The following is an 11,047-nucleotide window of genomic DNA, read 5'->3' as shown; positions in this document are numbered from 1 at the left end:
AGGGGAAGGCGCCCGGGGGGGGGGGGGGGCGGAGAGCGTGCGCAGCAGCAGGTCCCTCCCTGCCACGGGCTCTTCTGGTTCAGAGGGTATTTGCAGTAAATTGTGTGGATTTAGAATTCGACTTGAATGGAGGACATTTTCGCTTTTTGGAAATTTCCTTTGGGAGCATTTCATGTAGTTCTAAAAACACTCCAAATCTGAAACAAGGTCTAAGGCTCACCTAAATGCACATGTTAACAGAAATGCTTTGCATGCTTAGTTCCAGGGTCTCCTGCAAGAACCAGAGCACTTGGTGGAGAGCCAGGTGGAGGTGGCCACAGCCCCTCCTGGGCGCCAGCGGAGCAAGCTGCGGGCCCCCTGGTGCCCAGTGTCCGGATTTCAGAGACTCTTCGTACCTTCTCAAATTTTGGCTGATGTTGGGCTTTTATTTTTAAAACTTTTTAGAGAACAATTTTAAGTTTCGGAAAGCCTATTTTTAGAGGTTTCCCTGTAGAACGAGGTTTCAGGGAGTGGGCTGTCTGGCTTGAGTATTCAGACTGTCTTTGGTGACTGTGATTTAAAGTAGGTAGAGGCACCCAGGTGTGCAGACAGAGGCCGGCCCCGAGGTGGCCGCGCTGCGGAGTGCTGTCTGTGTGTGTGCGGAGCGGCCCAGACCTCTGCAGGTCGCGCCGGGAGGGTCGGATGCTGCGGACTCCAGGGCTTTGGTATCTTACGAACCAGTGCAGATGACTCCTCCCCTGCACGTCGTTTTTCCCTTTTGAAAAATCGAGACTGCCCCCATCCCCTTCACGAGGGTGGGATAAAATGATAGTTCTGAAAAGGTTTGAATTTGTTGGCAGAAGGGCCGGCCTGGACCCAACGGGGAGCGAGGCCCGTACGGCACTGTGAGTCCAGCCAGAAGCCCACGTCAGAAATGCGGCGGGAGCCGCTGAGACACAGGGCGCACAGTCAGCTCAGGCGCACAGTCAGCACACGCGCCAGGGGGCAGCCGCCTCCAGCACCGAGCCATGCCGCCCAGTGACTGCTGCGCCCGCTAGGCCAGGAATTCAGGAAAGGAGAGGAAAGCACCCTTTTCACATATTTTTAGTATTATATTTTAGAATTTGAAATTTTATTTTCAAGCAACTGAATATTTAAACAGAATTTTGTTTTACTTTTTATTTTACGTGTGAAGTATTTTTGTTAAATGTTTTTGAAGTTCTTGACAGTTCAATAGAAAATCCTTAGAAGATTCACGTAGAATACTTTTTACATAAATTTTAATTTATGGATGTGGAAATTGGGATATGAGTCATACAAGGTCAGGCTCATAGCTCGTTAAGATTTATGCCTACTTTCTTTTTATAGTATGTGGAAACATCATTTTTTGCGAATGTTAATGGGGTCATTATTTTTCCCACTTGCTTTTAAAATGCATCGTAAAGGACACATGGAGCAGTGTGTATGATCAATGTCGTGTTTCACTACATCGCCGTGATGTCTGCTGACTTTCATAAGATTTCGGTTATGTCATTCAGAAAGCCGATTTTCACCAAGTTGTACACCTGTTCCTTTCAAACTGTGGTGTGCTTTCAGATGATATGTAAATCTTTCTGGACAGCGGGGGTGGAGGAAGTTGTAGAGCTGCCCTCATTTATGGCCAAAGACATAAGAATTTGCGCCCTTTGAACATCTGGGGAACAAACCAAAGACAGGCCAGAACCGCGTGAGCCTGGAAGGCGGGGCTCCGTTCGCAGGTGCCCGGGTGGCCGGCGCACAGCCTCCTGTGGGGCGCGAAGCTGATGGGAGGGGTCCCGCGGCTTCCTCACCCTGTGCGCCTGGCGACGTTGGCGCGCAGCCTGGCGGGACTTCTCGCGATTGGGTTTCCTAGTCAAGCGTTTAAGCAGATGACTAAATGTGCTCTTCAGTCAAAAAAATCAAATGTAACATAGTTAAGTGTCTATTGTCCACCAGCCATTTGACCAGTAATAAATGGTTCTTAGCCTGGTGGGAAGGGAAAGGCGGGACTTGCTTGACAGTAAGCGTGTTTGGTTTATAAATTTGCTAAGTTTGAGTTTGCAGTACCAGTAGAATAAAATACATTTAATGCACGTTTCGTTTCTACCCTTTGGAAGAGGCGGAAGCAAAGCAGACTTGTTCTTGCCCCTTCTCCCACACGTCTTCCGGGATCCTAATGGTGCTCGAAAACCTTTTTACTGTGAAATATCTTCATTAAACAGATAACCCTGAGAGGTGGAACCCCACGTCAGCAGGTTCATTTGGGTTATCAAGGCAGGATAATTTTTAAGCGGGCGTTGGTGCGATTCAGCCTTGAAGTGATTAGATACGTCTGTTACGCGTTGTGGTACAACTTCCTGTGTGGACTTACGACTGAGATGTGAATTCGACATAGTCTCACTTTGACACGTGTCCAGTTGTGGCGGAGAGTAAGGATGGAGACATTTTTCTTAGATATGCTCTTTTATTCTGTTAGGTCGAGTTACTGTCCAGTCTAGTATAAGATTTTCAGTGGATTGTCGTGGGCATAATTAACAAATCTCTTTGCTAATGGAAGGAACTTTACGTGGAAACAACATTCACTTCGTGAGGCGCTTCCCCAGCTTCGTATTTTACAGTATTTGTCCCTTTTACATATCAGACTCTGTTATAAACTTTTTAGGCTAGATTTCTGTTATCTTTTTTGGGAGAATCTTAAGATTCTTTACAAAGATTGTTTGTGGGTCATGTCAGGGTTCAGGGATTTCAGATAATTTGCAGTTTCCAATGTTTCAGGGTTGACGCTGTCTCCTTGAACTGTGGGACTTTAACATTGGTCGATACTCTTAACCCCTTCCTCTGCCACAGTTTCGCCTCCCTAACCGCATCCTCGAGTTTTTAAAAACCTCATTCACCTCCTATCTATTTGCAGACTCAAGAATGAACAATCCGTCAGAAGCCAGTAAACCGTCGCTGGAGAGCGGAGACGGCAGCACAGGTAGGAGACCCTCCTCGGGCAGCGTGTAGCCAGGGCTGATGCAGCCGAAAGCAGCGCCTCCCCTTGCGCCGCGACGCGCGTTTGGCAGATAAACACCAATTTCAGTATCGATTGGTCAGATAAAATGCAGTGCCGGCAGGAAGTGGGATTGTCCCTGCTCACGGTACCGACCTGCTCCTGCAGGCCGCGTCGTCGTCTTTGCTGCCGTCTGTCTGAGAACTGCAGAGAGCGGTCCTCTGGGTCTGGTGGTCCGGGTACGAATGACGGATTTGCCACTTGCTGGCCGCGTGACGTCAAGCAGTCCCCCAATCTTCCTGAGACTTATGTACTCAACTATAACATGGGAACAGCAAACTTCATAGGTCATTCCGAGCATTAAAGGAGAAATGTCAAACACATGCCAGCCACACGCTAGCTGTTCAGAGAGAGGTCCCTCTCGTTACAGGCGCCAGCAGAATGGTGACTCTTACCTACCCCGCAGCACGGTAAAGCTGTGCTGATGTCGCTAGATAGTTCAAACAAACCTAATTCTAATGCAGCTTTTTATTTAGTAATTTTTTAAATTGCACTCGATTAAACCCTCTATCAGTAGAAAACTAATATCAGGGCAAAAACGGAGGCCCCGCGAGGGGCAAGCTGAGTCCATGCCGGTGGATCGTCTCCACGGCCCCCTCCCCCACCTCAGCGCGGGGCTCAGACGACGTTGACTCGTGTCGCCACCACCTGCCAGCGCCGGGCCTTCCCCGGGTTCCGGCAAAGGCAGGGATGGAAGTGCCCAGCAGGGCAGGGCGCTGTGGGCAGGGTGCGCGGAGGGCAGGGCCCAAGTGGGCGAGGTTTGCACCTGCCGAGAGCATGGCCTCCTTGGCCTGTCATTAGAAAACGCCTGGCAACGGGAGACGGCAGGAACGAGAGTTGCCCTTGGAGATGGCCTCGTTTCCCCGCCCCCGGACCCCTGCACCGTCTAGTTTGAAGCAGGCGGTGGGACCGGTGTGGCAGCTCCTGCCCGCTCTTCCCAGCTGCTCTGTCCCTGGAGGCGCTTGTTACCCTTCGTCCGGAGCGCGCCTGTGCTCTGCGAAGCCGGCTCGCGCGCCCTGTGGTGTGAACAGGCCTCTCAGATGGCCCTGAGGCCGCCATGGGGGCTGCCGCGGTGCCTGCTGAGCGGCGAGGGCGGCGTCCGGTCCTCTGCCCTGGGTGACGGTCCTCCCTCCGTCGTTTCCGCCCCGCTGCGCCCACCACACTGCTCTGGAGCGCTGGTCTCCCGTGCGGGTGCGTCGCCCCGTTAAGACGCCAGGGGAGAGCACAGGACACCCGGGCCTGGGGCGCGTCCCAGGGGAGACGGAGCTGGCCCACAGGGTGGTCGCGGGGTGCCCACCGCGCCCGCCACAGTGCTCTCCCCGGGGTCTGCCGCCGCAGGGCCTTCACTGCCACCACCCACCGGGCCTGCGGCCGGTGCACTGCGTGCGGCACGTATCCTCACGACAGCCCTGCGAGGCAGGCGGCATCACGCCCAGGAATCGGAAGGCGCACAGAACCAGCCAGGAACTAAGGGCAAGGTCGGGATCTACTCCCTGCACGAGGTTTCTCCCACAAACTGCAGTAAAATGAAGCAAAATTTAAGCTGCACCTTGTCTGCGTTTGGAGCCGAAGCTGCTCACCGAGCCGGGCGAGGTCTGTTCTGGCTGCGGCCCCTGCGGCCGGTCTCACGGGTCCCTTGGCCTGTTTCCGTGGGAAACGCACTTCGATCACTCGGGAGTGGCTGAAACCCCGGCTGTACCTCCCGCCGACGTCACTGTCAGCACAGGGACCTCCAAACACGTTGTGTTCTAGTTTCCGCAGGAAATCGCCGTGTTCAGTACGTCTGGTATACAACTGCAGTGTGTTCAGATGGTTGCCTGCTTGCAAGTGGATTTCCATTTAAACCTATAACAGACCTGCGGAGCGTTTTATTGTAAGGAATATATGAATACTTTTGTGCGGATGACTAAAGTGTTAAACGTTCCTGGAAAAAATTTGGATTTGCGATAGTTTAAGGAGAACATCATGAAATTATTTAAGACTGTGCTGTGTTGCTTCTTTGCCTTTCTCCTGCCAGGGTGTAAGCCGCACGGCTAAATCTGACAGTGCACGTCTGTCAGCCCTGATGTGTCCGCAGGTGACTGTAGCTCAGGTTCGTCAGTTTAGTCACCGATAAGTGCTTGTCCTGTATGTAGAATAAACACCGTGCTGGGCGTGATTAGGAGATGCCGTCATGGGAACTGAGAGGCCCTCCGTCTTTGAGGAGTTAGCAGTCCATGGAGCGAAGACGCAGATGGACAGATGGCGGGATCAAGAGGGATCGCGGTGGCTCAGGAGGAGGCACAGAAGGGGCCGCCGTGAGGAGCTCTGCGTGCGCGCGCCGGCCAGGCGCAGGGCACCACCAGGGAGGGAGGACTGGAGGAGGAGAGGCCCGAGGGAGCCCCGGCTCGGGAGGAGGCCGGGCTGCAGGGGCAGGTGGGGGGCTGGCCTCGACACGCACAGCGGCAGGCAGGCCCCTTCCTCAGCCCGGGGGGCCGGGCGGTGGCGGGAAGGCCAGCGGCGCTGCCTCCCTGGGCCCTCCCTGCCCCGCGCGTTTCTCGTGGAGCGGCCGCGGTGGTCCCGGGGGGCGGCGGGCGGTGGCGGCGGGTGGCAGCGCTCGGCCTTGGGTTCCTGCCAGTGCGCGCGGCCGGCCGCGTCGCCACGCAGACTTCACATCGGCCCCTGGGAACTCCCGCGAGGTCGGCGTCGTGTCCCTTTCACAGATGAGGGACGCAGCCCACTGCCCGGGACACCGGATGGAGCGGGCTCCAGGCCGCAAGCAGAGGAGACGAGTTTCCACATAGTTGCTTTTAAGGACCTGACTGAGATAAGAGTAACGCGCTGGCTGAGCGGCGGGCTCGGGCCGCAGGGAGGGGCCGTGGGCTTCGGGCCGGCCTGGTGCGCGGCCCCCGCAGAGCGGCTCCGCGTCCGGTCCGGGCGGAGACCGTGGGAGATGCGGCGGCTTTGCCGAGACGAGGTCCCCTCCACAGAAACGCCCTCCAGACGCGCGGGACGGAAGCGACGTTTCTCAGAACAGGGCACTTGGGACGAGGGCGCGGCCGCCGGGGAGCAGTGGCCGCACGCCCTCCTCGTCCCGGCCCCCGCCTCCCGAACCCGTCTGCGCGGACGCTTCGTGTGAGCGGAGTCGCGCGGCGCCGGTGCCGTGTGCCCGCGGCATCTCGCCGTGCGCCGCGTCCGCGAGGCTCGCTCCGTCGCGTGCGGATGCCACGGTCCGGTGGCCGCGCGGGCCCCTTCCGCCTCTTCGCTGTTGAGGGTGACACTGCGGGGGACAGTGGCACATGAGCCTCTTCGCGCTTCATTTCCGTTACTGGGGGTGACCAACGAGTAGTGGAGTCACTGGCTGTAAAACAGCACAGATTTACCATCTCACAGTTCTGGGGAGCGGCCGTTTCCCCGCTTCTGCAGGCCCCCCGTGTTCCTAGGGCTATGGCCACCTTCCCTTCAAAGCCAGAATACAGCGTCTTCTAGTCTGTCTGTCCGCCTGTCTGTGTCTACCCGTCAGGCCGGCCCCTCGTTCGGTCATCGCAGGGTCTCTGGCTCTCCTGCCTCCTCCTCTCTCTCATGGACCGTCACGACCCCACGGGGTCCCCGCAGGTCGCTGCGGGGCATCTCCCCTTCCCGGGACCCTCGGCCGGACCTGCGGATTCCGCGCGGCCAGGCACGGTCGCCAGCCACAGCTCCCGGGGCCGAGTACGCGGCCACCTTCGCGTGGCCAGTGTTCCGCCGGTCACAGTGCTCTATCCCGAATGAAATCCGATCAACCGTGTTATAGGTGACAGTTGGAAAAGCAAAAATTGTGTAAAGTTTCATAAATGGTAGCAAACACCAAAGCCTTTTTTTTGATGTTAAGACCCACTGGACAGATTTTAAAGCCCGGTTCACTTTAATCAGAGGGCCGGTCCCCGTCACCGGTGCTCCCGACGGTGGCCACCCGCCCTGTGCCGGGGTCCACGCCGGGAGGCGCAGGAGGTCCCGAGACGGCCGGTTCCGGCGCGCGGCTCTGTTGTCCGTGTTCTTTTAAAACCTGCCCACAGGAGCAACGCAGATTAAAGTGATTTTCCTCATCTTCTAGATGGGAGCTTTTGGGACCCATTGCCCAGTCCGAGGTCCTCTCCATCTATTTGACGTTCATTATAAAGTGATTTATTATAAAATAATTTATGATAATAGTTGTTGCTTTTGTTGAAATCCACTGGCTGTGTTGAGCGTTTCGTCTAGATGATCTCACTTAACCCATAAACGGCCGCGAGAGGCAGGTCAGAGACCGGCGGCTCAGTCACGAGACAGGAGTCAGGCGGTCTCCGAAGGGAGCAGAACCGAACTCTTGTTCTTCGGGCCGTTACTCCTCACGTGTTGTTTGCAGCGTGTAAGATTCTGTACCTAGTGGGATCCCCGAAGTGGACTGAAATACCGATTTCGTTCTCAAGAGATTTATCTCACAGAGAATGCCTGAGGGTTCGTGAGGGGCCCGCACGAGTCCGTGCGAGTTCGGCGTGCGGGGAAGTCGCGTCCAGCCGGGAGGTTCCGGGAGGCCTCGGAGAAGCGGGAGCTCAGACCGGCCCTCGCAGGCGGGCAGGGCGCAGACGCGCGCAGGGGAGCGGCGAGAACCGGGGAGGCCCGTCCCTCTGGCCCCTTCACACGGTCTCATCACGCCATGTGATTCCCAGGCCCCGTGTCCCTTAGCCCAGAAGGAGCCGGCGTATCGGGTCCTCGGGCGTCAGCGTGGCCGCCACCACCACTGGCTTATTGCTGTCCTTTTCTAGAATCAGTGAAAGTAGAATGATACCATGTTCAACATTTTAAATATAAAATGTTATTTTTTTCTGATAATTAACTGTTTTGAAATGTGTAAACTTATTTTAAAGCAACTGACTTACCTGTTGATTCATCGAGTTTATAGTAAATTAAATGTTAGTCTTTTTTCACCTGAACTGTGATAGCATCAGACCCTTCTATCTTATGCTTATTCACTTGATTTTTCATTCAGATGACCCCCCCCCCGGGATCATATTATTATCTTTCTGGCAATTTTTTGAAAAAGTCAAAGAGATTTATGAACGTGACTCAGTATACACTTATGAAATAGATTCCAAAACGCTCTCCGAAGTTCCTAGCAGCCGGTGACGTGCTGCTCTGTGGGGCTCCCGGGCGCCGTGGCTGGTGTTAGGGAACTGCGTCCGGCGAGAGCGGGGTGGGACAGCGTCTTCCCCGGGGGGGGGGTGGGGGGAGCACCGGAAGATCGGGCCCCACGCCTCGCCGCTCCGTGCTGGCGCGGGCTCTCTGTGTCCTGACACTGGTTTGGGAAAACAGTTCCCCATGAAACACTAGCGTTTTCGGGAGACGCCTCGGACGCTCACGGGGAGCAGCCCCCCGCGACGTTCCCAACAGCCCAGCAGAGCCATGGAGGTTTCACACTCGGGGGCCGTTCTTCTGAACGTGTGTTCATCCAGGGCCATTCCCAAGGCTCGTTGCCGTTGCTGTGATTGTCATGTTAAGCGTATCATGCCCCGCGCTGTGTGGGCCACGTCACATCCTGCTGGCCAGAGCAGTCTGCAGCTGCGGGTGGAGACACCGTTGTTCCCGGTGTCGAGTCCCCTGCAGAGTGGAGTGTCACGGAGCAGGCCCAGCCCCCCGGGGGAGGCCTGCTGCTGTAGAGTGAGATGCGCCGGGGCCTGCGGGGTTTAGGTGTTTGGGGGAAGCCACGACTATGATACCTGTAGGGGTACAGAGTGGTGTTTGACTTCAGATTGTCCTTTCGTTAAAGGAGTGAGCAACAGATGGGGGAGGAGGGGTGAAGAGGGTGTGGGTGACTCAGGAATCAGGTCACAAGGAGAGGGGGGCGGTGCGCTTCAGAGCTCTGGCGGACGACGTCCCCGAGATCCCCCGCCCCTTCCTTTAAGGTAGAGGAACGGGAGAGCGAAGGAGGTGGATAGATGTAGCGATGGTGACAGATAAGTTTTTAGGGAGGAAGGACCGTATGAAAGCTCTCTGGGAGGCAGTTAGGGATGGCCTTGTGACGTTGGCGAAATGAATCCAGAGAATAGAATGCAGTAAAGAAGTCTGGGAGTAGGTGGTTCATCCAGATACATAGAAAGTATAAGAAGGATGGGGAGCGGAGGGCCCTAATTCAAGCTGGCAGTCTCGACACCAGATGAAATCAGAGGATGAGGAGTTTTACTGCAGCTTTTCAGGGACTTCTTTGTGTTTCTGAAGCAGGCAGGAAACCGCCACCATGTCACCAGCTCACGTCTTAAAGGTAAAGGTGAGTAAGGAGCCTTTGACTAGGTCAGGAGGCAGAGTAAATGTTTGGTTAAAAATTTTTTTGCCCACAAAAAAAGTTAATATCAATTAGAATTTTAGAATGAGAGCGTTCTTGCTCCTCGAAGTATACTCTTTATGCAGTATGTTTAAGTTATCGAGGAAAGCTTTGTCCCAGTGGCTGCTAGGTCACACGTCGTTTTTCTACAGCTGAGAATAAGGCTGATGGAAATGTGTTTGAATCGTGCCTCGCATCTAGACAGACCTAAGGATTCCACGCGCGTAAGCCTCTGTGGAGCGCTCGCCAGGCACCGCCGATGGTGCAGTCGTTAAGGGGGCGTGGAAAAGCTTCGCACGCTGCACCGTTGCTGAAGGAACCAGCAGACAGGGCAAGAGCAGTGGAGATTCCTGGCAGCCGCGCGGGGACTTTCCGCCGCATCGGCTTCCGCGTGCTTTTTGCTTTCGTGCTGACGCGGCTCGTCATCGTCCCAGATTCCTCCCGTTTTATGAGGGCTCACTTCCAGAAGGGGCCTGTGCACACTTGCACGCACGCACACGCACACACACACGCACAAGCAGACGCTGCTTCCTCAAAGGCCTCTCAGCTGTTGTCTGTTTTGTGCCCTGTGGCCACCTGGCTTTCTGTGAACTCCATTTAGAGTCTGTCCCTGCCTGTCCAAGTAATGTGACAGGCACAGGGAAGGTCATTATTTCCATTAGGACATCCGAATTTGGGCTATTGTTGGTAAATTTAACTGTGCCTTATATTTACTGACAAATAGAAGTCTGCGAAGAATACACGTTTTTCTTTATAGGTTTAATTGAAGTAGGAGTGTGTAATACGGTTTTCATTACTGATGGAATCGCAGTGCAGACCTGCCCGCTGCAGAGCTGCCGAGGCGTGAGAGCGGCTGTCACGAACTCCGGGGTCCAGGCGCGCGCGCCTTCACGCAGAGGCCCCCGGGGTGGCTCTCACGTGGCTCGGCCTGTGGCGGATGGCGAGGCAGGCGGGGCAGGAGGGCGGTCCGAGCTGCGCTGTCGGGCTGGCCCCGGGCTGCAGGCTCGTGCAGCCCGGCCGAGGCGCGTGTCCCGTGATGGCAGGCATTTAACGCGGACGGCTCAGTGGCATCTGGGCGTTCACAGTGCTGTGCACCCGCCACCTCTGCCTAGCTCTGAAATCCTCCCGTCACCCCCAGAGAGGGCAGCTTGTCCCCCCCGAGCGCATGCTCCCCGCGCCCTCCCCGCCCCGGCCCCCACCACCCCGTCGTCTCTCTGGCTGCCCCTCTTCTGGACATGTCACGTCAAGAGGCTCGGGCCCGGCTCCCTCACCTCGCACAGTGTTCTTAGGGCCCGTCCACGGGGCTGTGTCCGCGCTCGCTCTCCGCACGGCTCGGCGGCGCCCCGAGGTGCGGGCGGGACTTAGGCAGGTCCTCGTCCCTCTGCTGAGGGCCATGCTCCGTTCCCGCGTCCGGCCGTTGAGCCTTAGCGGCCTGGGGTTGGAGGACCTGTTTTCAGTTCTTTGGGGCGTGTACCCCGCAGTGGAACCAGCGGGTCATGTCATACGTCATTCCGGGTCTAGCTTTTCGCAGGCTTCGCCGCCCCCCTCTCCGCGTTACAGCCCCCCTGAGGGCCCATGACGTGGGCTTTCAGAGTCGCAGCTCGGTCCTGGTCTTTCCTCAGGAAGGCGTGTTGCAGGCGGAGGCCCCTCCTCCTGCCGCGCAGGCCACCGTGCGTCCCCCA

The 11,047-nt window shown here is 56.3% G+C and overlaps 1 protein-coding gene across 7 annotated transcripts in view; it reads left to right on the top strand.

Annotated features, from left to right (window-relative positions):
• The window catches only part of POU2F1 (POU class 2 homeobox 1), a 94,308-nt gene that overhangs the window by 50,473 nt on the left and 32,788 nt on the right, over positions 1-11,047 (top strand). For 6 of the 7 annotated variants that reach the window (XM_016148547.2, XM_036234697.1, XM_016148548.2 and 3 more), the window contains one exon: positions 2,909-2,974. In XM_016148547.2, coding sequence (XP_016004033.1) covers positions 2,917-2,974 — 58 coding nt within the window. In that variant the 5' untranslated portion in view covers positions 2,909-2,916. Of the gene's footprint in view, positions 1-45; positions 52-2,908; positions 2,975-11,047 lie in introns of those variants that run through there. The other variant, XM_036234698.1, reaches the window with a different exon arrangement.

This window comes from Rousettus aegyptiacus, unplaced genomic scaffold, assembly GCF_014176215.1.
Source record: "Rousettus aegyptiacus isolate mRouAeg1 unplaced genomic scaffold, mRouAeg1.p scaffold_m13_p_17, whole genome shotgun sequence".
Lineage (NCBI taxonomy): Eukaryota > Metazoa > Chordata > Mammalia > Chiroptera > Pteropodidae > Rousettus > Rousettus aegyptiacus.
This window is presented reverse-complemented; position numbering and strand designations above follow the sequence as displayed.